Source organism: Mustela erminea, chromosome 3 (genome assembly GCF_009829155.1).
Source record: "Mustela erminea isolate mMusErm1 chromosome 3, mMusErm1.Pri, whole genome shotgun sequence".
Taxonomy (NCBI): domain Eukaryota; kingdom Metazoa; phylum Chordata; class Mammalia; order Carnivora; family Mustelidae; genus Mustela; species Mustela erminea.
Genome location: NC_045616.1, coordinates 76929626 through 76955440, shown reverse-complemented (window position 1 = coordinate 76955440; position 25815 = coordinate 76929626). Strand labels below are relative to the sequence as shown.

The 25815-nt window shown below is 40.6% G+C and overlaps 1 protein-coding gene and 1 long non-coding RNA gene across 2 annotated transcripts in view; one reads left to right on the top strand and one right to left on the bottom strand.

Annotated features, from left to right (window-relative positions):
- The window catches only part of LOC116586343, a 205727-nt gene extending 201728 nt beyond the window's left edge, over positions 1-3999 (top strand). The window contains exons 4-5 of the long non-coding RNA XR_004283991.1: positions 876-1006; positions 3831-3999. This is a non-coding gene — a long non-coding RNA (uncharacterized LOC116586343). The remainder of the gene's footprint in view (positions 1-875; positions 1007-3830) is intronic.
- A 646-nt stretch (positions 4000-4645) lies between these two features.
- PLK2 (polo like kinase 2) lies at positions 4646-10549 on the bottom strand. Its single transcript, XM_032336183.1, has 14 exons — positions 10139-10549; positions 9470-9577; positions 9209-9325; positions 8878-9007; positions 8560-8647; positions 7995-8090; positions 7688-7886; positions 7448-7595; positions 7005-7102; positions 6573-6702; positions 6089-6329; positions 5837-5966; positions 5475-5585; positions 4646-5340 (listed from the first exon to the last, which is right to left on the bottom strand). Exons 1-14 carry the CDS (start codon positions 10406-10408, stop codon positions 5149-5151), a joined length of 2058 nt encoding a protein of 685 aa, XP_032192074.1. The 5' UTR covers positions 10409-10549; the 3' UTR covers positions 4646-5148.
- Between the last annotated feature and the right edge of the window lie 15266 nt (positions 10550-25815).

The window sequence follows — 25815 nt, the reverse complement described above, 5'->3', positions numbered from 1 at the left end:
CTACACAAATCGGGTAATAAATCGATACTCCAGTTAAATTATTTTGGCATGTTTGGTATGATCCTGGTTTTAAAGGTTATTTTGTTACCATTGATTCCAAAGCAGTACAAAAGACAGGCATTGTTGACTTTATTTCATTTAGGCCTGCTGCCTGCTTTCCTCTAGTACTAATTTGTTACAGGCCTAAAAGATAAAATTTGTTGTAACCCACATGGTCAGGTTAAAATATCTAATAATTCAGTATTTTGTAGCAGAGATATCTCAGTTAATTTGTTATTTTTATCTTAATTTGGAAGTGAAGTTATTGTACCTCAATCATTAAAATCAATTTCATTTTATATATAACTGTATTATAAAGCTAATCCCAGGGGCAAAATCCATATATCCTTTTCAGTTGAATTCCAAACATTGATGAACCATGATATTAGATTCCAACACTGCATATGGGAGTTAAACTTTTTAATTTGAATTCTCTAATATAACTAAATTGTGGTAATTCAAACAGAGATGCTTTCCATTACTAAAGTTAATAGGGCATAAAGAAGTGCTAGAACAAACCATGAATCTAAGCTTATACAGCCTAGAATCCCTTGCAAGTCAAAAAGAAAGAAAATCAAATCTACAGGTTTCTGTTTATAGAAGAATTTATTTCAAAACTTAGAAATATACTGACTCTGTCATACATGAAATTGCTATAAAATACCAACACTGATTTGTGTACCTTATGAAAAAATATATCTTATTCATTTTTATTCACCCAGTCTTCATTAAATTAAATTCCCTGTAATGTAAAAAAGGTCTGATGATGATTCAAATCACAGAGACCTAAAGCAAAATGATTCCCGCCCCTCACCCTGTTCTTTTCCTCCTCCAAGCTTCTACTGCCTGTCAACCTCCTGCTTAGAGAACCACAGCTCTTAGCACTTTGGTCACTTTGGGACTGACTGATGAAAAGAGAAGGTAGAGATGGGCATGAAATTAATGGAAGGCAAAAGGAAGAAGAAAGGTAGGTCATTCTTGGGCTGTTAAAGCTCAGATGCATCCCTTTCCTTTCCCTGCTTTGTTTTACAATATAAGAATGACCCCTGCAACTACATTTTTTGGGCTCCTTTTCCCTTGGCTTCCGGTTCATTCGGTCAGTAGGAGACTGAAGGGCAAAAAGAAGGAAGAATCCAGGATATTTTGTCCCCATTCTTTCTCAGCCAGATTTGTGCGGGAGTCATCTTAAGTCGTGACTACCTCTGTTTCACGATTTCAGATCCCTGGTAGGCAGTAACCAGAACTCTGCTTTCTGCCATAGAGACCCAGTTCTGAAGTGCATTATTACCGCTTTCCCTCTGGGGTTCTCCCAGCCACAGGAATAGTAGTGGTTTCCTGGACTGCCTCACCCTCCCCCACCCCCACCCCCACCCCCACTAGGCTCTTCCTTCCTCTTTATAACCAATGACTGTCATTAAATACCTTCTCTTTGGAAGCGCTAAAATGATTTTTGTATTCCTGACTGGACATGACTGACACAGAGAGACCGGAAGGGGGAGAATGAGTCAGGTGTTTCTTCCCTGGGTAACCAGGGTTACTGCTGTTATGGGTGTGGAAGGAGGCAGGGGAAATAGAAGAAGAAAGGGAGCAAATATTTGCTGAGCACCCTTGGTGTGCAAGTGCTTTATGATCATCTCCACAGATGAGGAAGCAGAAGCTGAGAGACGTCAGGTATTTATGGGATCACATTGTTAATACATGGCTGAACAGGAATTTGAACTCAGAACTGATTCTGAAGCTTTTCCACTGGAGTGTGCTTCTTCCCTAGCAAACGTAGGGTTACTTTCAAAAATTGCTCTTGAAGGGCTGAGGGGACAAAGATATAAAAGCAGTAAATGTCAGATAACATGGGATCTGGGCTCCTGCCATGGCCACACTGAAGTTAGCTGAAGATAGTTGTTACTATGCATCAGAACAAGTTAATCTTTAAAAATTGCCTTTTCTCAGCATATACTCTGCCAGGATTTGGGCTGGCTAACTGAGAAGCATTCTTGAGGTTCAAAGGTGTTCATTAAGCATATCTGCTATTTTGGAATTGTTTTTATGGAATTCAGGGGCCTTTTGTATAGGAAAGTATAATTTATTTGGGAATTTCTTCTCCTTCCCTCACTGCAAAGGTTCATCAACACTGTTACATTTTATATAGCTGGACTTAGTAAAAAAAAAAAAGAAAGAAAGAAAGAAAGAAATATCTAGGTAGAGGGGATGAAAGAGACTCACCATCCTATGTGCTCACATCTACTCCTATGATATTACTTCAAACCTGGTTACTTACAAATCTTGCTTCTGTCCCCTGTTTTCTGGACCTCTGATGTCCTCACACAAGTTCGATTGAACGTGTCCTATACTCACTGTATTTTCCTGAATATGTGGTTCTCCCTTTTATGTTCCTAATTTATTTCAGTTACTGGCCCCATAGTACAACATGATACCTCCCCTTGACTGCTCAGCCAGTCATCCCAACCCTCACCCACTCCCTCAGACTGCACATTCAGTCAGGTGCCAAATCCTGTTAAGATCAGCTAAGTCACTCCCAAATCTGTCTTCATTCATTCATTCATTCATTATTTCACTACTATATGGCAGGCCTGGGATTCAGGTGTGGGAATACTGAAATAAACCAGATAGGCTAAAGGAGGTACTTCCTGCCTAATTCTGTATGCTCTTTTTCAGTTTTCCCTTTCTCACCTGGGTCCCACCATTAATCTCTCTACTGTTTGGGTTGTCTTTCTCGATCTTCTTCCCAACCCATTTTGCCTTTGCCCCTAGAACGCATTTTGTAAAACTAAAATAGAAGGTCACTTTCTTCCTTAAGTTCCTTCAGTAACTACGCATAGCCTTCAGTGCAGCCTGAATGCCTTGGCATGACACAGTGGGACACATCATATCTGTTTCTTCCAGCCTTTACCTGTGATGCTTCAAAGCCACACACGCACTCCTGCAAACTCTCTGACATCTGCGTCTGTTACTTCCACTGCTTAGAATGCCCTTCCCTGTCTCACATTTCTGTTTAACCCTCACCCATTTTTCTAAACCCAGTAAGAGACAGTCTTCTTCTCTGGAATCTATTCTCCAAGTCCACCCTATGCCTGGGGCTCCTTCCTTAGGATACCTGTTCTTGGTTCCCACAACACTCAGTGCATACATACCTTTATCATAATATCATGGCACACTTATCAGATTAGTAGGTAAATGCACTGTCTCCTCCACTGTGTTGGGACTTCCTTGAGGGCAGGGAGAGGCTCGGATTCATCCTGCATCTCCAGTGCCAGCCCCGGATCTGCACATGGTAGATGTTCAAGAGTGAATAGGTAAATACTTTATGAAAATGTGAAGTAATGTACACTGTCAACTCACAAGGAAAGACCATTTCTTCCTCTTTGCAAACTCCTATTTTTTTCTCTGCTCGTAAGAATAGAAACAGATCCTGTTTTTGCACTCCTGCCTATCAGTGTAGTTATCTAGTCTTCTTTCACTATTAGTATAAGCCCTTTAACTACAGTGAAGTTGGGACTCCAACTCCACTGAGAACTCCAGCCAGTCAAGTTGTTCTGGGACCTGTTAACCATCTCTAACAAATTCCCCAGATGTGACTGAATTATTAACAAGGTAGAAGAGGTACAGTGTTTGTAAGAATTTTAGAAAAATGTGAAAGTACCACCCACATTTCTATACTAGTACAGGATTCCAGTGTCCACAGAGCCTAATACATTAGAGTGCTGCTTTTTGCAGGACAGTATTTTCCTTACTGGGATTACAGTTGAACAAATACGTATTTGCATCTCATACAGGTCACTGGAAGTTCAGAGTAATAGAAGGAGCAGCTTTTCATACCTGCCCAAGACTAGCTCCCACTGAAAAACATTCTCAGATTGGCCTCTTGGAGGACAGTATAAATGATGGGCTTAAACCATAGGTTGATTCCTTGACCATTCCTCATCCACCATGCACCCACCAGAAGGAAAATAAAATGACTTATTTACAAAGTACTTCCCACTACTGAATGGTGTTCTTAGTACTGCCAGCGGCACCGGAAGTGTTTAGGCAGGTTTAAGCTGAGTAATACATTTAGGTGGTGCAAGTACTATAAAGCATAGAGTTTTGCCCATATTAAGATAAGCTTCCTGTACCTACTGACACATAACAGAGGTCTGTTTACACAGGATGACTCTGGCTTTCAGCTCCAAGCTAAATGAGCTTTAAGGAAATACTTCAGGGAAATTGGCTATGGATTTAGTAGGAGTGCTAGATTTTGGTTGTTAACAAGAGTAGTATTTTTGTTATAATCTTCTCTTCTCAAGCTAGATCTACCCAAAAATGTTAGATTGTACTTCAGGTGTTAAGGATTTACTTCCTAAATTAAAAATAAAAAAAAAAAAGAAACAAAACAACAACTAAAAAATCTAACTTTCCAGCATGCTTATATACTCGATGTCATGCCGGAGTGCCAAGAATCCATGATCAAAGACTGTTGCAATGCAGTGATGCACCATACCAAAGACAGGAGACTGCTGTTTTTGCTTTTTCATACTCTTTATTGCCAACAGTTTAAAATGGTCAACATAAAAAAAAAAGACATTTTGATAATAAATACTGCTCTTTTGGCTGTAATAAATAAAAAGTTTATTAACAAGGAATGCACTTTTCCAGCCACAAATGTCTTCAAAAATTAACAAAAAAAAATTATATATGGCCATAGTTCACAGTTGAGTAGCCAAAAGCTGCTCCAATTACAGCCTTTAAACAACATGGGAGCTTCCTCCCTTTCCCTCCCCTTTGGGAAGTATATTCACAGTTCCAAGTCCTCTGTCTGAAATGCTCTCAACAGAGAGAAGAGTCAATGCACCTTTCTGCAAAATTGTCTGAAACACCTTTTAAAACAGGTACGTCAAGGAAAACTGCATTCTGGTTCACTCTCAGATCGTCCAAAGTTCAGAACTGTATGCCTCAGCCTGGTCTGGTTCCATCTAGTCCTTCAGGCCCTAGAGGAATTGTTTTCGTACCACCACCTGTCCATCTTTTTCAACATGCTGTAGACCATCTGACTGGCTTCCCTGTAGATCTCACAGTGGAAAAGAGGCGTCCCATAGGGTCCATTCAAGAAGTCTTTCAATTACATCTCTGTAAGAGCATGTTCAGAGCATATTCCATTCGATGTTTTAATTCTAACGAACAGCCAGACATCAGCAGAGTTGTCAGTCTGAACGTTGTAGATATCCTGTCCTCATTGATGTAAGTGAGAAGATATTCTTCATTTTGGCTACAGATGATTATTTTCGTATGATCATGGTAGAAATTCACCTTTCAAAAGGAGACATAGACATTAGACATCTCTAAACATTCAAGAATTAGACAACTGTGCCCAACAATGAAATGGCTGGATAAAAATCACTTTTTGTGACCTAAATACACACATTGCTGAAATGTTCACTTACCTGAAAGGTGCCATCATTGAAGAGCATCATTAAGGCCTTATCAGATTTTAGCCACTGAAGGAGGTAGAGCCGAGGTCTTCGAATATCAGTAACACTAGGCAGATCTCCACCCTCGAAGAAATTGCGAGGATAAGTGCCATAAAAATTTTGCAATTTCCAGTTCTTCTAGCCATATGCCTGTCCAACTTGGGTAGGCATCAGAATGGCCTTGCGGTTCCTGGTCCCGCCTCCCAGAGATTCTCAGTAGAGCTAGGGCAGGACATGAACATCTGCACTTCTAACTAGCTTTGGAGCTGTGCATATGCTACTCATCTGTGGACTACACTTCAGATATCACTGCCGAAAAGCCAGGAGGTACTTACATCCATGAGGTTCTCCTCCATGTAATGAGAGAAGTATTTGAGCACCGTCACTTGACTAATGAATTGTTCAGGGGCATCTGTTGCAGGGAAAACAGAGCACTGGCCAAGCTCTGCATAATAGTGAACTGTTCTGAAGAACAGGAACCATAGGGAGACAAGAGAAACAAAACAGAAGCAGTTAGTCACTGTTTTTAGGTTTCTTTAGTGCAAGACTAAAGAAGTGACAGGACTTCATTAACTGGATATACTTACTTTTTATCTGGAAGCAAGCTCATGTGAGCACCATTGTTGAAAAGGACACCTACAGTGTGGTCTGAGAGCTGGTACCCAAAGCCATATTTGTTAGAGTAATCGACCCATTTGGTGACCCACTGAAAGGAAGTGCTCAGCTGCTCTTTGGGAATGCAGTCAGCTTCTGGCATGTTTTCTAGACATCCTCGAAGAACTCTTGCTACTGTGTCTGCAACACTGCCCATGGTACTGTCCTCAAGGCCTGAAAAGTCAGGGGAAAAATATAAAATAATTAACAATAAGACCTTAGGCGTTGGTGGCTGCTAACTTTCCCTCCACGACTTCAAAGGACAGAAGTCTCGAAACTGTTCCTTGCCTTTTCCCAAATCCTTTGATTTTGCTGCTTCTATGTTAAATTGGGCCACAAAACAAATGGACTCCACTTACTTAGTATTAAGCACTGGCATTTATAGTTTCATGTAAAATGCCATTGACAGCTACTTACATTCACTGCTACTGCTGCAGCTGCCAAGAGTCCCTCGGACTATCATGCGAATAGCATCTCCAATCTGCTGCTTATTTTCTACTGCAGGTGTTCCAGATCTGGCGACTGTAGTGGTAGGTGGCTGGAGCTCCTAAAAAAGACAATGAGTCAAGCATCTACAATTCATTTAAGATTGAGAATTCTAGGTTAAGGTGAGATTGTGGCAATTGCTGGGAAAGCTGATCAAAAAGCAATGGGCACAAAAGGTGTTTCAGGGATTCAAGTGTATGCATTATTGAAATGAAAAACAAAATATTTCCTTTTAAATGGATGGAAGAAAAGCTTTAAGTTTTAAACATGTTTGAATCGTAATAATCATAACCCATGTGATGATTAGCAAAGAGCAGAAATGACACAAAGTGTTTATATCTATTTTATTATTTTCCAGCATACCTCATCTGTCCTGTGTTTGCTGGGTTGCTGAGTTATTGAAGTCTTTTTCAAATCATGCCTAAGCTTGTAAATTTCTTCATCCTCTTTAGACACTCTATCTGTAAATCAAAGACAAGAATTATGAGCATTAGTCTATGCTAACAAGGTAGGAACAGAGCTAGCCACATTTCCTCCTTTTGCATTAATAACCAGCTTATGAGCATTCAAGGCAAAACCGGCATTTTATCATTACCATCAGCTGCAATTATGCAAGAAGCACACTTTGTGTATGAAAAAAAAAAATCTATCCATCACATTTTGCAGTGCAGATTTATCATGCTATAAAAAGTTTAACAGTATTCAAACATACCAACTGTTATGCTAACATAAAAACATTCTTTTAACTAAATTATCAAATTTAAATAAAATACTGGATCCAGAAAAGCAGAAGTCTTATAACTTACTATGTGTGTCAATATATCTTGCTTTGTCTTTTTTGCCACCAAAAAGAGCAGCAGCTGCTTTCTTAAAGAAATTCTTAGCTGGGCTTGACAAGTGGAAATCTGGAACTGTATGACAACAGCTAGAAGAGAGTCTGTCTGGAGTGAAGCCCTGTGGAGTACCAGAAAAGATTTTTAGTAACCAGTTGGTTGAATAACTGTGATCAATTGCACAGAATAAAAAGACACAAGAAACGTGCCAACCTGCAAAAAAAATTCATGTCGAATGATGTCATCCAAACTGGGACGATCCTCTGGATTCTTGGACAACATGCTAGCTATTAGGTGCTTAGCAGGAGCCAGCAATGAAGATGGCATTGTATACCTTGCTTCTCTTATGCACCTGTAAGTTTCTTTCAAATTCGTTGTTTCAAAAGGGGGTCTTCCTAGTAACATTGTATACCTGTGTGCAAAGAAACACTTCTTCAGGAATGGTAACAAAGCAACTCTCTTTGACTATTAAATTCTAAATACGAATTTGCTTTTTTATAATTTTGGTGCCTTTACTTACATTACACAACCTAAGGCCCAAATGTCTGATTCACAGCCATGTCCTTGCTTGTTGAGGACTTCAGGAGAGAGGTAATTTGGAGTACCACATATTGTTCTGGAAAAACAAAACAGGAAGATCTCATTAAGAATGGTCCTACTGTCTACACTTAGTTCTCTGGATAAAAACCTCTAAAATATTGTATTCCTATTTAATTCCTATTTAGACAAATTTGACTTTTTAATTTTTGGCATCTCAATAATTAATATTTGACCGACTGAATAATTTTTTTAATATGTGCCCGGTTTTCTTCAGCTACATGACAAAGTGTTTTTAACCAACTGAGACCAAATACAGCATAGCATTTGTGTAACATGTCAGGCAAATATGAGACAAATTTCTTTCATAATCAACTCATAGGCGTAAGGTACTCTGCCTAGTTCATAGTGGGCACTTACTCTTTCCATGGATTAACATTATCATGGTTTGTGGATGTTAGTATCAATGGACCTTCTCCAAAACATTTGGAAAAAAAATAAGGGCATCTTTGTAAAATCCTGTCAGGATGTATCTTTCTGACTCTTACCTCCTTCTGTGTTCCAAGGGTTCCAGCCTGGCTGCCAAACCGAAGTCCCCGACTTTTAATTCCATGGCTTCATTAATAAAAAAGTTCCCTGGATGATAAACAAAACAAAACCTGAATCCCCTTGAAAATATGTTCTAACCAAATACACACACATTCTTTGGAGGCAGGCAATCAGGTGTTCACTATGAAAGTCACCGATTCAAAAAGGAGATTGCATAGGCTAGGTCCCAATTAAGAACATTAATACATAACAAGGAAGACAGAGAAGAAAACACCTCTCTTTAAGGCAAAAGTCAGTGTTTGGAATAAAGGGCTTACCTAGTTTGAGATCTCTGTGTAAGATTTCTTGTTCATGAAGGTACTTTAGTCCGGACACAATCTGCCTGAGGTAGTATCGGACTTCTGGCTCTGTCAACACCTTCCTTGCTTTCAAGATGTGAGCCATGGACTAGGAAGAGGAGAAGGGAAAAAGAGAATCTGTCAAACAAAGTTATCAAAATCAGTAGTTTTCCTTTTGCAGGTTGAGTGATGAAAATTAACACTGCAATATAATAATTGCCACCACAGCTAAAATCCCAGATAAAACACAATCTGAATCCCATTTCAGTTTGGGGGAAGTAAATGGACTCAAACAGGAGTTAAAGCTTACCCTTCTACTGCAGTATTCCAAGAGAATGTAAATGTTTTCTTTGTCCTCAAAGTAGTGGTAAAACTGCACTACATGCTTATGATGAAGGATTCTGTGAAGCTCTATTTCTTTGTCAATCTGAAAGAAAAAGCAAGATAAGGCTGATGAGCCTCCTGTCACCTTCTGTAAGCCAGTTGCTTACACATGCAGAAGACATTTTCTTAACAGGGAAGGGCCATCCCTGCACACAAAGAAAATACTTTAGTTAACAGTCATACACACCTTTTCCCTTTGATGAGGTTTAGCTACTCTGCTATGAGGAATAATTTTTGCAGCATAGACTTTGTTGTTTGTCAAATCTGTCATCTCGTAACATTTGGCAAAGCCACCCTGAAACAAAGCCGAGACAGTATTGAGTGTGGCAGAAAAATGGACAACAGATATTTTTTAAAATATTTTAAAAATTAGAGAAGCAAAATTACGGGGTAGGGTGGACAGACATGTGCTCTGTACTTTTTAAAAGCTCCTTTAAGAAAGGAAAAGCATTCCTGAAAACAGTGAAACAGTTCCCCTTCTCCCTTTACAAAGAGGAGCTTTATGGAGGGGGCTGGGAGCAGGGAGATGAAAAATAATGTCTGAAGAGACCGGTCAGGAAAATTCCCTGCGGAGCAGGTGGAGGAAGCTGGGGGCTGGAGCAGACAGCCCTCGCTTCTGGCCTCAACATCTATTTCTTTGGGCCGCGGGAGGCACTTGGAACCCTGGCTAAGGATGTAAAGCCGATCCGGCGCTGTCAGCGTACAAAAGCCAGAGCAGGGCAGGTGATCACCCACGTCCCGCCGAGATCGGAGGACCCGGAGAAGCCAAGACGCTGGGACTCGGGGTCCAGCCGGCTCGGGGGCTACCCGGCAGACCTCCCTCCCGTCAGGAAGCCGGGCGCCCGCCGCTCATCACCTTTCCCAGCACTTTGCCCCGGCAGTAGCGCTTCCCCGTCGTGGGGTCCACGATAATCCGCGAGATCTCGGCCCCCGAGTGCGAGTGGTGGTGATGGTGGTGCGGGGCCGCCGGCTGCCCCTGCGCCTGCGGCTGCGGCGGCTGCGGCTCCTCGGGGGGCTGCTGCGGCCGCTTCTTCTTCGAGTCCCCGCCACAAGCTTTGCCCAGCGCCTGCTCGCACATCTTGGTGCTGGCGGCCGGCTGGTAGGTGATAGTCCGCAAGAGCTCCATCGTCGCCTCACGGCCAAGCACCTCCGAGGTGCGGACACACGTCCGAGTTGGCCCTTGACCTCGAGCCCCCACCTCCAACAACGACCCGCGCCCGACGTCCGCGTACACTTGTGAGAGTGCGAACGCTCGGCCAAGTCTTATATACGGCGAAGAGAGGGGCGGAGAATACAAACGGGATGCGACGTCACAGGGCGACGCCCCGCCCGCCGGCCGCCGGAGCGCGCGACTCCCGTCAGCAGGTCGGAGCTGGCCGGCCGCGTCCCGCTGGCGACCGGCGTTGCGACGGGGACGGGCCGACCTCGGGGAGAGCTCGCCGCTGCGGGCAGGCCGGCAAAGGAGTGCGGCGGTCCCGGGACCGCCACCCCATTCACTCCTCGAATGCTCCGAGGTTCTGGGTTTGGAAATGGAAACCCGAAGGCAGGCGCCCGGCCCTAGCCCCTCCTTCAAGTCCGCCCTCGCCCCGCCCCTCTCGCCGGGTGTCCCCGCGGTGAGCTGTGGGAGACCAGCCCGGCGCTCTGCTAACACGGGTCCCCTCCTCCGCACGGTCCTTCCTGACCGCCCCGCAACCTCACGCCTCCAGTCAGGTGTGACTGTGTCCGGAGTCCCCTGCCCAGGCACATGAGGCCTCACCCTGCCGTCTGGAGGCCTCGGTGCTCGCTCCCGCCGGCCCCGCCGCCAACCAGCACTGCTTCCCGGCGTTTTTACCTCACCAGCTCGCTTCTGGTTGGGGCTGCGAGGTAGCCCTGCAGAGCTAAGCGTTTTGGGCTCCCCGCCGCTTCTAAATGAGGTGGTCCGAGACCCTGGTGTGACTGTTGCCGACTCCCGCTTAGGCCTGTTTCACCTCTGCCCATCACTCTAGAGCGGGTCTTTTGTAAGAGGTCAGGCCCTTAATCTTGGATAAGGAGCCCGCGCCCTGGCGAAATCCTCCCTCTTCAGGTTGCTCTAGGACTGGGGAGCAAGGCCGTCATCTCCTGGGCTATTCCAGAAGTGCAGGCACTGGTCTGAGTGGGCAGTGGTTAATAAAGACACCAGCCTTCTTTGACAGTAAGTTGTGTTAAAAGCGCTCCTGGCGCTAATTATGGTTTACAGTTGAAGTCATCTCTCACTTCTCATTTGGAAGGGGTTAACACAATGCGTCCTTTAAAGGCTCAGGAAGTCACCTGGCTGCCCTGGTGCTGGGGGAGGGAATGCAAGGCCTCCTTCCCTGCAGGGGCATTGGTAGCATGAAGGAGGAACAGAGGCCAATGAGCTACAACATGGCTCAGTTCCCAGTCCCAGATTCTACTCTTCATCTTGGCTGACCCAGGAATACCTTTTCATCCTGCTCTAGTGCCAACAATGTAACATTTCTTGAGCGCTAAGGTGCAAGGCACCATGTATAGGTTTCTGAAATGCCTCTGTCATCCTGCAACAATTCTGACTGGGGAATACTGCTGTTCCCACTTTACAGACGAGGAAACTGGGGTTTACTGAACTGTTCCATGTGTATGTTAGGAGACCAGCCAAGGTATGTTACTGAGCAGTAGACACCTGTTTTTGCCACAGTTAACAAGACGTGCTGAACTATTTTTTGATACTAAATGCCAATGCTAGTGACATTACTGGGTTAGATGAACCCCTGGAAGGTACTTACAGAAAGGGTCTCCTCCAGCCCACTACCAAGTTGAGGTATCCAGGGCATGGATGAAACAAGCATTTTCAGAGACATTCTGTGTCACACACTTCCAGCCTAAGGGAGGAAGGAGGCTTCCCTGGCATTACTGAGTAGAAAGGGAAAGGCTTTTTGATTCTTTGAACAGCTGAGGGCAAGCACAGGCATGTTTCTCCTAAGTGAAAGTAGACTTCACTCCCAAGATGATCAGGGCTGATAGCAGGGGGTGGGGGTGGGGGTAGAAATGAAGATTTACATAATCCTCCCCTTTAATAACCCTGGGGGTGACCTTTGCTCCCCAGATGGATGCAGACCTGTTCACTACCCTGCCTCAGGCTTGCTGGTTAGAGAAGACCACCTGAACTTCCAAGCACATTTTACACCACACTTTTCCTTGATTGGTGGATAGTGAACTTCTTCATTTGTTTATGGCCTTCTAAGAGAAAAGGACTGTGAAGCACAGATGGTCAGGGTAGTTTTCATTACTATTTCACGTGTTTAGTTACCATATACTCTTGTCTGTATTTTTGCCAAATGTACTTCAGCACTCGATGGACTGTGGAATATCCCATATGAAATTCAGGTCTACCCTCCAAAACGTTCTGGTATTGACTAAATAAGGTGAACAGTGAAATGTGTGTTCTGAGAGCCTCTGGCCCACTGCGAAAGTCAGATTTTTTGGTTTGTGGTGCCACTACGTGGACAGAACCAGGATTGCAGCCCATGCCATCCGTGGATCCGAAAAGGAAGCACTTTCCCTTGGAGATCATTCTTTAATTACAAAATATGATTACTCTATAGTTCTTTGGCTTTAATGCAGGTACAGTTAAAATCCCCGTGTGATTTCCAGTGACACCTGGCATGCTGATTCTAAACTTCACAGGAAAGTGTAAGTGATCCAAAATAGCAAAGTCCCTTTAAAGAAGAAGGTGGGAGGCCTTTCCCTACCAGCTGTCAGGACTTACAATGAAGCTGTAGCAAGGAAGAAAACACAGCTCTCTCACAGGGATAGACTGATCAGTGGGAGAAATAGAAGAAAGTGTCTACAGATTGGCCCATATGATATGGCACTTTGATATAGGACCAAAGAGTCATGACAGATCAGCGAGGAAACGAAGGACTGTTCAGTAAATAGAATTGGAACCAATGATTTTTCCATGTCAAAACAAAATAAAATCCCCATCTCCCACTGGATGAGTTTTCCAGGGCTGCTATAGCACACTACCATGGACCGGGTGGTTTAAAGGACAGAAATTTTTCTCACAGTTCTGGAGTCTGGAAGTCCAAGGCCAAGGTGTGGGCAGGCCTGGATTCTCTTGAGACCTCCCTCATGGGTTGCAGATGGCTGCCTTCTGGCTGCGTCTTCACATGGTCCCCTGTGCACTCCTCAGGCATCCCTGGGGTCCCCTCGTATGCCCAGGTTTCCTGTAATAAGGATGGAAATTAGACCGATTAGGGTTTCACCCAGATGCCCCCTTTAACCTTAGTTAACCTCTTTCATGACCGTGTCTCCAAGTATAGTCACAGTCTGAGAGACTGAGGGTTAGGGCTTCAATATATGAATTTTGAGAGGACATAGCTCAGCCCACAACACACACTGTATACAAAAAGTCTACTTCATCAGAGTAGACTTAAATCCAGAACAAAACCAAATAATAGTAGCAAGTATAAGCAATCAGCTTTCTAAGTATAGGGTAGGGAAATATTTTTTGTTTTGTTTTGTTTTTGAAGATTTTATTTATTTATTTGACAAAGAGAGTTCACAAGTAGGCAGAGAGGCAGACAGAGAGAGAGGGGGAAACAGGCTCCAAGATTTTTTTTTTTTTTTAAGAAAATCAAAATATGGGCGCCTGGGTGGCTCAGTGGGTTAAAGCCTCTGCCTTCAGCTCAGGTCATGATCCCGGGGTCCTGGGATTGAGCCCCGCATCGGGCTCTCTGCTCGGCAGGGAGCCTGCTTCCCCCTCTCTCTCTGTCTGCTTCTCTGCCTACTTGTGATCTCTGTCAAAAAAATAAATAAAATCTTTTAAAAAAAATCAAAATGTAATTGACATGTAACACTGTATTCATTTTAGGTATATAATATGTTGATTTGATGTATGTAAATATTATGAAATGGTGAACACAGTAAGTTTCCATCACTATAAATCATTTGATTTTTTTTCTTTTGATGAAAAAGTTTAATATCAACCTTCTTAGCAAATTTCAAATTTATGAACAGTATTATTAACTGTAGTCACCATGCTGTACATTACATCCCCAGGAACTATTTATCTTGTAACAGAAAGTTTGTATCTTTTGATCCCCTTCACCCATTTTGTGCTCCCGACCCCTACATTTGCCAACCACCAATCTGTTCTCTGCTATGAGTTTTGGTTTTTTTAGTTTCCAGATCATACAATATTTGTCTTTCTCTTTCTAACTTAGTTTACATAGTATAATGTCCTCAGGATGCATCCATGTTGTCACAAATGACAGGATATCCTTTTCCATTTTTTTTTATCACTGAATAATATTCCATTGTACATATTTGCCAATGACATTGTGTTTATCCATTCATCTCCACTGATGGATGCTAAAGTTGTTTCTCTACCTTGGCTATCATGAATAATACTGCAGTGAGCATGGGAGTACCAACATGTCTGTGATTGTGATTTTGTTTCCTTTGAATATATACCAAGAAGTGGGATTTCTGGGTTATGTTATACTCCTATTTGCAATTTCTTGAGGAATCTTCATATTGTTTTATACATAAGTTGTACTGGTTTACATTTCCCTCAAGAGTGTACAAGGCTCCCTTTTCCCCATGTGCTGGCCTGCATTTGGCATCTTTTGTCTTTCTGAAAGTAGACATCCTAAGAGGTATGATGTGATACCTCATTCTGGTTTTGTTTTGCATTTCTTTGTAAGTTATGATGTTGAGCCCCTTTTTTATGTACTTGTTGACCATTTGTACATCTTTGGGGAAATGTTCAAGATCTTTGCCCGTTCATAATTGCATGTTTGGGGGGGGGTTTTGTTTATCGTGATTTGTTTTATGAGTTCCTTCCATATTTTGGATATTAACTCCTTATCAGGTAAGTGGTTGGCAAGTATTTTTTCCCATTTCATAGGTTGCCTATTCACCTTACTGATAGTTTTCTTTGCCATGCAGAAACTTTTTAGTTTGCTGTAGGCTGATAACATTGTTTATCTGTATCTTCTTTGATTTTTTTTAACTGCTATTTTTGAAAAAAAAATTTCTCTATTCCTTGTTCATTGTTAAAAATTTGAAAAACATAGAAACCTTAAAGGAGGCAGTATTGGTAAGATTATACTTTAAAAACTCAAAAGATACAATGAGCAACCATCCTGAAGTGGTCTTCTCCCCTACTCCTCTATTATGGCTTTCTTGGCATATCATCCCAGTAGTGATATCATCCCTTTGCTCCCCACACAGATGGCTGCTCTCAATAGTCTTCAGTGTCTCATATCTTGAATTGCTCTTTTGGCTGTCGTTTCAACCCCAGTGATCTGGCTAGATGCTGTTGTACTTGGTATTCTATTTTTTTTTTTTTTTCATCACTACTGCCCAACTTTTTGAATGTTCTAAACAGACTCTTAACTCTATATGCGTTATTCGCAAAGCTTACTATCTAATTATTATTTTCCTTGACCTTTCTGCAACATTTGGCACTTTCATTGTCCCTCTTCTTTGCCATCATACTTGACTCCTAGTCCCGTCTGCCTTCTCTTCTGGTTTTCTCCTCAAGGCCTCACTCTTTCTGATCCTTTTCTCTTTCTTCAGGCCCTCTCATTCACAGGACTTCAGATTTTTGGTCAACATACTAATAAAATAATTCTGAAAATTATGTACCCCCCCACATGTTTTTAAGTTGATAGGTAAATTTTTATTAAGATTGGGGTCATAAATAATATGATATCTGAAACAGTGGTGGTTATACATATGCCTTAAGATCATTTTTGCAAAAATTAGAGAGTTGCATTTTCATTTTGTGGGAGATGTGCACTGTGTAGTTTAATTGGCAAATAGTGTTTTCACTTTCAAACTGAGCAGTCAGAAAACTTTGTGTTCTAACTCAAATAAATGTGTCAATACCTGTCTTTGTGATAACCATATTCCTTCTAAATTCCAAGTCTTAAAGAGGGGAAAAGAGAGAAAAAAAAAAAAAAGAAAAAGAAAAGATGTGACATGAGGTCTTGCCTTAGCTTTGCCACTTAGAAGAAGCTTCTTACAGAAGCTCTGCAGTCTCAATATTTCCCTTTTCATGGTGGAGTAGGGGGTACTCCAGAGGTGTTTACACCTAGAGGGAATGAACAAGAGTAAAATTCTGAGTATTGGGATGCATGGATGGACGATGGGCAGATGAGAGATACGCTCTCTTATTGTAAAATGGGAGATGGGCAGTTGTGAAAGGAAATTTGGGAAAGGAGAACCTGCAGACAGGGAATTGTCAGGCAGATAAGTTTTAGGAAAGAGTTTGTATAATAGCTGGGAATTTAGAAGTTCATTGCCTTGAAATTGTCAGTCTGCTCCGTTACACCTTGAAACATCTTCAGGTATATGTATGTCTTCATTTGAATTGGCTATTCTAAAAATAATAATAATAATAATTACTTGTTATACTCTCTCTCTTTTTACTCCTGCAGACTTTATTCATTCTCATAAATCCAATGATCACCTCTAGGTGGATGGCTCAGAAACCTATTAATCTCTTCTCTCCTTTACAAGCACCAACCAGATGTTTCTATTTGAAGATCCCACATTCAACAGGATATCACTTCCTAGTCAGCATGACGGTGAAACATACTGTAAAGTTGTTTCTTTCTTGAAGTACCCCCAGCCTAAGATAAAATTCAGCTCTGTCACCAACAACCTGGTTGTCCCTGACCTGAGCTTGCAGTGGGTGAAGGTGAAACCCCAGTCTTCTTCAGGGCCTTCTGCTTCTGCCCAACCTCTGGGTGATTCAGTGAGCGTCGCGCAGATTCCAAGCAATTATTATCTTTTTGTGAGAAAAGAAAAGAAATAAACGTATGTGGATACAAATATATGTGTATATAGATAGATAAGTAGATTGGTAGTTGGATATAGACAGACATATCTGCTGATACCTTCAGTAAGAAACTTCAAGGCAAACCAGACACTAGTGAAAATATTGGTTAGGGATGGGGATAGAAGCATAAACAGTGTTAAATGAGCAGAAGTAGAAGCAAGACTTCTCGGAGTATGCTTTTATATAAATCATGAGTCATGTAAATGTTTTACACATTCAAAAGAAGCATTCCCCAAAATTGAAAATACTTTAAAATGAAACATATTAAGTGTATATCAAAATTTAACAGACCCCTACAGAAGAAAGAACTACTTTAAATGTCTGGAATATGGTATTCTTGCTGAAAACTCTAGAAAGACTATATTCTTGGGAGAAAAAGAGCTTCAAAGTCAGTGGTGTTATTGTTAATAGTAATATTGATATTGTTATTTGGAAATCACTTTCTGTATAGTACAGAGCTAAAGCAAATAAATGATTATGTTACTATTAAAAAAAATCTCATTTTAAGAAATGAGTATAAAATCAAAAGAAGTATAGAAAACCCTGTAAGCCAACTTGTAATTGACAAATGTCTATTTAAACTCTTGATTTTAGAGTATGTGCTGACAAAGTGAGCACTAAACTCTTGATTTGGGGAAAAAAAAATCTCCTACCTCTATTGTCTGAATGAACCTGCATTTAAAAAAAAATAATGACTATAACTGATGAGTACACTTGACACATAAAAATTCATGAGGCCAAAATGATATTTTCAAAAAATTAAATATGTAAATAAAAACTTCTTTGCCCACATTGGAGATGACTATTCCAACAAATCCTAATTCTGAAAATCGGTAATTATAGGGAGAATCTTAACTTACTCTTGTACTTCAAGGTAACAGAATAACCCCAGTTAATGAGGATATTTTTTCCAGTTTTATTGAGGTATAGTTGATACACAGAAGTGCATAGGTTTAAGGTGCACAGTATAATGATTTGACATGCAAATTTCATAAAATGATTACCACAATAAGTTTAACATCCATCATCTCACTTAGATACAAAATAAAAGAAAGAAAAGAACACTTTTCTTTTCTGATGAGAACTCTCAGAATTTGTCAATTCTGTTGAGTTTCATAATAGGTGACCCTTGAATAACATGACTTTGAAATGCGTAAATCCAATTATATGCAGGGGATTTGGGGGAGGCAAATATAATACGGTACTATAAATGTGTTTTATCTTCCATATGATTTTCTTAATAACATTGTCTTATTTCTAATTGATTTTATGTAAGAGTATAGTTTGCAATACATATAACCCACAAGATATGTGCTGATTGTGTTATCAGTAGAGTTTCTGGTCAACAGCAGTCTGTCAGCAGTTAAGTTTGGGGGAAGTCAAAAGTTTTACACAATTTTTTAGCTGTGTGGGAAAGGGGCCATGGCCTCTAAACTCCACTGTGTGCACCAACAGTATATCACACAGCAATGTCAGCTGTAGTGATCATGGTGTACCTTACATTCCTAGTACTTATCATACAACCAGAAGTCTGTACCTTTGACTATCCTCACCGAATTTCTCCTCCCTCCCACCCCCTACCCACTGCCTCTGATGCTGAGGAAATATTTTTACAGGAGAAGGCCAACTAATAAATACAGAAAAGAATGGATAGGACGAGGAAATCACCATTCTGCAACTACATATGAAGTAACAGGCTGTATAAAGAATCATCAGGGTGGATGAAATCATTAGGCAAATGGCTGCTGGACAGATTTTCCCGTGGGTTACCGCACAAATGACCTGCCAGTAACGTGCGAGGTTGAGGTAGGGGAGGTGCACCTTTATAACGGGGAGATCTGGCTGACATCACCATAACACAGAGAAAAACTATCTGGAATAATGGGGCACCTGGTGGGATGTCAAGGGAATTCAGTCTTCTCCGTGATGGATTCTTTTTTTTTTTTTTTTAAATAAGATTATTTATTTATTTATTTATTTATTTATTGGACAGATAGAGATCACAAGTAGGCAGAGAGACAGGCAGAGAGAAAGAGGGGGAAACATGCTCCCCGCTGAGCAGAGATCCCAATGCAGAGCTTCATCCCAGGACCTTGGGATCATGACCTGAGGCAAAGGTAGAAAATTTAGCCCACTGAACCACCCAGGTGCCCCTCTGTGATGGATTCTTCACTAAGAAATGTTCAAGGGAAACCTTAGTCTGGATTTCTAACTTGAAGTTCAAGGGAAGTGCAGAGGACAAAGGAACAAATTAAATGAAACCACCAGGAAAAAGTAAAATAAATTCATAAAATGAACATTTTATAATACATCTAGCCTGGTTTCTTCAAAAAGTCAAAGTGAGTATTTAGTGATTCTTGCAGCTTAATTGAGTTAAGAGTCCTAACAGAATGCCTTCTGTTGTCTCTGACTGAAGACATTAGTTTGAACAAATGAGCTTTATAATGTGGGAAAATATGAATGTGAACTAGGTATTAAGGAATTATTGTTTATTTTTAAAAACATGGTAGTACTAAGTATTTTAGCTGTATATGAGAATCCCCTCATTGTAAGAGATACATGCTGCACTAATATTCAAGGATAGCTTGTTACAATGTTTCTAACAAATTTTAAATGACAAAGGAAGGGGATATGTGTAAACAGTTGCTGGATTTGGTGGTGGATGTATGGGTACTGTACCCTTCTTGCCACAATTCTGTACACTTGAATTTTTTTCACAATTATGTTAAACAGAAATCACCTCCAAGCTTCCAGCTTTTCATTGCTGTTCCACATTGAGGACCCGGAAGCCCTATGCTTATATCTTCTCCAGGGCTTTGCTGCTTCCCTGGTGGCTGGAGATCCTGGGTCGTAGGCACCCCATTGAGCCTTCCAAGCCAGGTATGCTCTTTGCATCCCTGACCTCCCACAGACTGAGTTAGGTATGAGTATGGAAGCGGGGATTGGATGGAAAAGTATGGGGAGATCAGTCAGGCAGAGTGGGTTCAGGACTTCTCAAAGGTAGCATGTCACTTCCCACCCACAGAGACACTCACAGACAGTTTTCCAGGGCAGGACACCTGGAGCAGAGCATAGAAAGCCTGTTCCTGTGTGAAGATCCCTGGCCAGGGGCTGAGGGAAGCACCCTGCCTCTGCCCTCAGCCGCTAAGCTGCTGCTCTCTCCCCTCATGTTCCAAGTCCTGAGCATTTTCTCCACCGATTGGTGGTTATAACCTCCTAGATGCCACTCTTGTCTCTTCCTGCTTTCCCAAGTCAAAAACAAACCAAAAAGGCACACAAAAACAGTGCTTTTGTGTTCACTCTTCCTCCTTAGTAGTTTCATTCATTTTTGTTCAACTCCTTTCAGTAAACCAGACGCTGGAGAGAGGATCTCTCCACTGAGCCTTGGTTTAAATTTCTGTCCATTCCTCTCACCTTTGCTAATGCTTTGTCTTACCTCTTCCTTTCTTCTGAATCTTAAGTAGTAATTAACCCTATTGATCTCTTACTGTGTGTCAAAAACATGCTTCTAGCACATTCTGTGCCTTGGCTGATTGAATCATAACCTAATAAAATAATCTACATGTTATGGAAGAGGAAACTGAGGCATAGCCAGGCTCGGTAATTTATGCAATATCAAATCTAAGATCTGGCTACTCTTCTCAGTAGTTTTATATTTATGCATTGGTTTATCTGGAAAATAATTGAGTTCCTACACTGTGCCATGTATTATTGTAGACACTGGAAGAGAGCACTGAAGAAAGCAGGGTACCTATCTTCACAGAGCTTTCATACCTCTGTCAAAGAAAAATAATAACCAAATAGTTAGAATATATAAAGCAAGGTATGCATCAGAAATGTTGACCAGATGGTAGTAACAGGAGGGTGGACAGGAAGGCCTCTTTGAGGAGCTGCACCCTGTCACTAAAAAAATGTATTTTTATCTGTATTTTTCAATAGGTAATCTGTTTTCTTACTTTATTTATTTATTTTTTTAAGATTTTATTTATTTATTTGACAGAGAGAGATCACAAGTAGGCAGAGAGGCAGGCAGAGAGAGAGAGGAGGAAGCAGGCTCCCTGCTGAGCAGAGAGCCCGATGCGGGACTCGATCCCAGGACTCTGAGATCATGACCTGAGCCAAAGGCAGCGGCTTAACCCACTGAGCCACCCAGGCACCCTGTTTTCTTACTTTAAACATTAAAACCTATAAAAAAGCTATCAATTTTTCTTCCTAGAAATGTGATGCTTTATGCATATTTAAGGCTGCAAAATAATTTTTTTCCTTCCCTTTTGTCTCCAAGGCAACATACTTTACTCTACCATATGCTGTCCTACTTGCTTTTCATAATATTTATTTTGGAGACCTTACCACATCCATACTTCAAAAGCCTCACTTTGTTTTTACAGTTGCCTATGTTCTCGTCAATATGAATGTACCATTGTTTATTTAATCAGTCCCCTTGCTGGAGGTGCTTAGGTTTGTTCTAGTCTCTAGTTGTTAGAAACAATACTGCAGTAAATAACCCTATGCACCAGGAATTGGCAAACCGTTTCTACAAAGGGCCAGATAGTAAATATTTTAGGCTGTGTAGGCCATATGGACTCCGTCACAGCTATTCAACTATGCTGTTACAGCATAAAGGGGACCCGAGACAATGTATAAGCAAACAGGTGTGGCTGTTTGACAATAAAACATTATTTGCAAAAGAGACATTGGACTAAATGTGGCCATTGGGCTGCTTTATTTGTTAATGCCTGTTATTCATCATTTTATATGTTGGATTGTCTCCACAGGGTAAATTGCTAGAAGTAAGAACGTCCATGAATTTCTAATTGTGATAGATTCTACCAAATTACCTTTCACTGAGATTGTACCCATTTGCTTTCCCACCAGCAATATACCAGAGTACCTGTTTCTTCAACACTTGACCAATTTAGTATGTTCACACAAACCTTGAGGATTTTGCCAATTCCATAGGTAGGAAATGTCAGTATAGTTTTGATTTCAGTCTCTCTTCTTAGGAATGCAGATGAGCCAATAAAGGAACCATTTGCTTTCTATTGCCTAACGGATTTTTTTTTTTTTAAGATTTTATTTCTTTATGATAGAGAGAGAGAAAGAGGGAACACAAGCAGGGAGGAAGCTGGAGAAGGAGAAGCAGGTGTCCTGCTGAGCAGGGAGCCCATCATGGGGCTTGATCTCAGGATACTGGGATCATGACCCAAGCCCAAGGCAGAAGCTCAACAACTGAGCCACCCTGGCGCCCCCTAATTGGTCTTTTTTTTTTTTTTTTAAGATTTTATTTATTTATTTGACAGAGATAGAAAGCACACAAGCAAGCAGGAGTGGCAGGCAGAGAGAGAGAAGGAGAAGCAGAACCCCCACCAAGCAGGGAGTCTGATGTGGGGCTCGATCCTAGGACCCTGGGACTGCGACCTGAGGTGAAGGCAGATGCTCAATGACCGAGCCACCCAGGCGCCCCCACCATGGACCTTTTTAACATCAACTTCTATAAGCTCTTAATTTAATGGGAAGATAAACCTTTTTGTGTGGTATGTTGGAGATAATTTTTCCGGTTTGTTATTTATCTTTAGACTTGACCTAACTTTTTTTTAACAAAAAGGTTTTGTTTGTATAGAGTTGCATTAGTGGATCTATTATTTTGTGGATCTTGCATTTTGTATAGTAGTGAAAAGATCTACCACACCACAAGGCTATAATGAATTCTCCCATATTGTTGTTGGATTTCATATTTTGTATTTCAAACTTGAATCCATTTGGAATTAAGCCAGGTATAAATTAAGGATCCATTTTCTTTCTTTCTGAATATTAGCAAGTTGACTCTGTGGCATTTAGTTAATACTTTACCCAAATAGTGATTTTGGTAGAGTATTTCAAGAAATACTCTAGTATTTGAAACATTCTAGTGATTTCATTTGACACCTTCATGATATATTAAAATGCTATATACGTTGTGTCTTTTTCTGGAACTTTATGTTCCACTGATTTACCTTAACATTCATATACCAGGATCATGTTGTTTTAGTTACTAAAGCTTTATGGTATGGTTTGGTATCTGGTAAGGCTAATTGCCCCACCACCACCACCCTAGTTCTGCAATTTGTCTTTATTTTTAAGGTTTTCTTTGATAATCCTGCTTATTTCTTATATAATCTTTAGAATCTTCTTGCCTAGATTTTTTTGTAACTTTATTTGGATTAATTTGTAGTTTAATCTAAGGAGAATTGACAGATTTAAGATATATTATATCCTCCTCTCCATGAAATTGGTACAAATTTCCATTTGTTCAAGAGTTTTCTTCATACAAGTCTTGTACATTTCTTATTTGTTCTCAAGTGGGTTAACTTTTTGTTTGTTGCTTTGTAAGATCTTTTCTTCCATCTCATTTTCTTACTGCTGTCGATTTTTGTGAATCAATTTCTTTACCCTGCTACTGAATTCTATTCTTCGTAAGTGATTCTTTTTTAATTTATTTTCTAGGATTTTCCAGAAATACACTCACATCATTTGGAGATCATGATCTTTTCAGTTCTTTTCCACTTTAATACCTGCAATCTTTCTTCTTTAATTAACAAAGTTCAGTCCTTCTGGTAGAGTGGTAATAGTGGTAAAGGTGAGCATCCCTGCTGTTTCCTATCTGGAGTTCTAGAGCTTCTAGTGTTTCCCCATAAAAAGCAATGCTAGCTTTTGAAGTACAAGTTGTATTTTATCATTGTAGGTAAATACCTATTGATTTTTAATTGTTTTCATTAAAAATAGATGCTGACTTTGTGAAATGCCTTTTATGTAATTGTGAAAATGATGATTTTCTCTTGATGTCTATCGATATATATCTTTAATATTGCATTATGTGTCTTGCTCAGTGATATTGATTTCTCAATACGGCAGCATTCTTGCATTCATGGGATAAATTTTACTTCATTGTGATGTAATATTCTGTTACTATGCTGCTAGGTTTTGTTTCCTATCTTATTTTAAACTTTCCATAAATATTCATGAGACTATCCGCACTTTTTTATTTGTTTGTTTGCATAGTCTTAGTCAGGTCTTGAGGCCAATGTTATGGTTGCTTTATGAAGATAAATTCTCCATTTGTATTCTATGATCTGAATCAGCCTAATAGCACTGGAACTATTTTAATTTAGATAGCTTCACAAACTTGCCCTGTGAAACCATCGAGGACTGATGTCTTTTTAGGGGGGCAGTTCTTTGACAATTTCCTACACTACTTGTATAGAAATTGATCTACTTAAACTTCTGAATTTTGGGGGGTCAACCTTAGAAGAGTATCCATCTCATCTTATTTATGTGGAATAAAGAAGTCTCTAATTATTCTTTGAATTTTCTCTGTGGTTATTTTGTGTAAGCAGATTTTCTATCTTTTAGGCTCTTTTTGAGGGAGGGGTGAGAGTGTGGGCTAGTTAACAGTTACTCTGTTCTATTCATTTTTAAATAGATTTTCCTTCTTCATTTATTGACATATTTAAGAATATGAATTTGCCTCTGGGCATTTTAGTTCAGTTTCCCACCCCAGAGCTATGGACATTTGGGGCCAGGTACTTATTTGTGGTAGGAGGGCTTTCTCACACATCTTGTTTAGCAGCATCCCTGATCTCTGTCTACTGGAGGCCATTTGCATCCCCATCCCCAGCAATGCATCATAAATGTCCTTGGATATTGCCAAGGTCCCCTTGTTGGGGGCAAATTTGTCACAGTCTAAAACCACATTAGGTGTGTACACCCTAAGTTTGTTCACTATATTAAAAAATTTAGATTTGTATTTTTATGTGACCCAATTGTTATTTAAGATAAATTTTAAAACAGAAATTCTGAGTGACTCTGGTTGTTTCTGGTGGATCTTACAAATAATTTGAAGTCCTTCTCCCTAATTTACTGAAAGTGAAGTCCAAATTTGTGGTTTTATGATCCATTTTCCTTTCAGATGATTTGCTAGATTACAAAGGAGAAGCGCTAAACTGATAGAGTCATTGCTGTAGGAAGTTAATATTTACTCAACACAATATATTCTAAGACTTTCAAAGCATCTTATGTGGACTATTTCATTTAATTATTGCAATAATCCTGCCTGGTCCATAATATCTCCAGATTCTAGATGGGAGAAGTCTCAAAATAACTTGCCAAAAATTTCTTAGCAAATTAGTGGAGTATAAATATGTCTTTGGAAGGCCTTTAGTTCTTGGAAACAGCTCTGTTTTGTGGGGGCAGGTGGAGTATAAGGTGGGCAAGGGAAGCATTAGGTGAAACCCCCTGCTAATTGGTTGTTCCAGAGTGGCTTGTGTTTGAAGCATGGAAACAAATTTAAATTGTAACTCTTCCTGCCTCCTATGGAAAAGGTTTTCCTGGGTGGGACAGAAAAGTACCCAAGAGTAGCATATTTGAAATGGAAAGCAGCTTTCCACTCCTGTTTGTGTGCCTACCTTTGTAAGGACCCTGGAACATCCCAGGAGAAGATCTGCCTGGGGTTACAGCAACAACCAAAGTCCCTAGGAAGAAGCTAGTTAATACCCTTGCATGGAAAGAGATCCAGTGCATTCTGTCTTGGTGTGCTAAATACCCTTTGTTTGTGCAGCTTGAGTTTGATAAACAAGCTTAATAACTTTAGAAGCTTAATAACTTTAACTGTTTCTTGTGTTTTAAAAGCCATGTTTTGGAATAGCTCTAATACTTCACTTGTATCTTTG